Source organism: Schistocerca gregaria, chromosome 1 (assembly GCF_023897955.1).
Source record: "Schistocerca gregaria isolate iqSchGreg1 chromosome 1, iqSchGreg1.2, whole genome shotgun sequence".
Classification (NCBI taxonomy): domain Eukaryota; kingdom Metazoa; phylum Arthropoda; class Insecta; order Orthoptera; family Acrididae; genus Schistocerca; species Schistocerca gregaria.
This window is the reverse complement of record NC_064920.1, coordinates 11,916,686-11,918,508: the sequence shown is the minus strand read 5'-3', so window position 1 is coordinate 11,918,508 and position 1,823 is coordinate 11,916,686. Positions and strand designations below refer to the sequence as shown.

General features: G+C 46.9%; 1 protein-coding gene across 1 annotated transcript; it reads right to left on the bottom strand.

Moving 5' to 3' along the window:
- Positions 1 to 325: 325 nt before the first annotated feature.
- Positions 326 to 1,262, bottom strand: LOC126284867 (phosphatidylinositol-binding clathrin assembly protein LAP-like). The gene is made up of 2 exons (XM_049984108.1): positions 710 to 1,262; positions 326 to 396 (listed from the first exon to the last, which is right to left on the bottom strand). Exons 1-2 carry the CDS (start codon positions 1,260 to 1,262, stop codon positions 326 to 328), a joined length of 624 nt encoding a protein of 207 aa, XP_049840065.1.
- Between the last annotated feature and the right edge of the window lie 561 nt (positions 1,263 to 1,823).

The following is a 1,823-nucleotide window of genomic DNA, read 5'->3' as shown; positions in this document are numbered from 1 at the left end:
CTGCAGGTTGGACGAATCACTGGTGTCTCTTGAGATAAAGCGACTGATCGATCCGAGAGTAAAATACACAACTTGCAATGGCCTGGAAAGGATAACTGAAAAAATACAAATGCTAGTTATTTATTTGAAAATAAAGTTTATGTGGAAGGTACCAATTTGCAATTATACAACTCCTTCGATGAGATTTTACAGAAGGCACTGGAACGCAATGTGGTACTTACTACTCAAACCTATATTCAAGCTGCTGTCAGCTACATATGAAATGCAGTCAACTTGTTGCTCATGGAACCACGCATTGGTTAGTAGCCGGGACTGTTTTTCGAAGTCAGATGCTGCGGCCACCACCCTGATGTATTCCTCGGGAAATTTGCTTGAGGATTGGCGATACTTGCGCGTCTGTCGAAAGAAAAATTATTCTCCACATTCGAGAAATTCTCTTGCCGGATATATCTTACGGCATTCACGTTCCTCGTCACGTGCGGAGCGTTACAATTTTCTGTTTGTCGAAAAGCAGCTGTGAAGTCTTCGTCTGACACGAAAGGAGGCGGTGCGTAAGATGATGCAGTTACCGGTGCATAATTTGTGCACACATCTGCGGGAGAAATCGCAGGCTTTGTCGCTAAGAGCTCCAAACTAACGAAAGGATTACGAATGAGTTTTATTGGATCGTCGTAAGTGAAATCTAATTTCCGCGACGCGTCTAACTTACAACTGCGCTCGGGCTCTTTGAACGCCACTTTGCACTGTTCATTTCCTGAGGAGAGCTGGAATGACCTAAGAGACAAGTCGCAGGTCGTTTTGGGTACCATTACTTTGTTTGCTGCAAGTCGGGTCTGTTGCCACAAGTCGAACGCTCTGCCGTTCTGAGGTTTACCAGCCTCCAGGGAAGACAGGTGCTGCTCCAGCGCGTCCAGCAGACTGTCGGGCACGTGGCTCAGACCACAAACGCTGCCCGAGCTCAGGCCTGCCGTCTCGCAAAACTTAATAAAGTCCGGGATCCACTCCAACCTAGCGAGGAAATTTTTGTACAAAGTCAGTGCATTCTCACACTGCTTCTTTTTCATGTCGAAGTACCTCCGCAAGAGATTTATTACCCCCTCGTTGTAGAAAACGAAGAGGCGAATGAGGTCTCTGAAAAGTAAATTCACCGCCATGACTATTATTCCGTTGCTCAGGTCGTCAGCAGAGCAGCCGAAATTCAGCAGGGTGTCCAACATGTCTTGCACCAGCGTCATCATCTCTAAAAAAGCTTCGTCACTCATCGCGGTGAATGTGGAGCCGTCTTTCCCCCATTGCACCTTGCAAAAGTCGAACACTACTGTTCTATACACAGAAACTTTGCTGTTCAAGTATTTGGCATACCTCCGAATATAGGGTGACATGGCGATCCCGTAAGGTCCATTTCTGTCCAAGAACTGGCCCAGTTCGAATGTGATCGTGGACGAGGCCAAATAATGTAAGAAGCGCTCGCTCCCATGAATGAGAATGTAGTGCGTCGTGATGAGGGCTTTGAAGACGACGATCCAGCTAGAGCTGTGCGCACGTTCGGCCAGTACATTTGCTAGCTCGCCTATTTGCACATTTGGTTTGTTGGTACAATAGATAAGGTAGTCCAAGTGCTTCTTCTTCGGTGGGATAGGTTGGTCGGTTGTCGCCTTACACACTGTCTTCGGCACGACTTGGCCTGTCAGAGTGTAACGGGCAGCCAATAGTCGGTCTGTTATGGATTGGCTCCTAGATTTCCACATAACTGAGACTGGAGAATTTCACTGGCATCGGACTGAAGTAAACACCAAAACTAATGTAATTCACTTACTTTCACA

What these genes read in the sequence shown, in the direction of transcription:
- LOC126284867 (XM_049984108.1), bottom strand. Translation starts at nt 1,262, where the DNA reads ATGAGTGACGAAGCTTTTTTAGAGATGATGACGCTGGTGCAAGACATG. An exon ending in CAAAGAGCCCGAGCGCAGTT is followed by an intron (nt 397 to 709) that starts GTAAGTTAGACG and finishes TTCTTTCGACAG; the next exon opens with ACGCGCAAGTATCGCCAATC.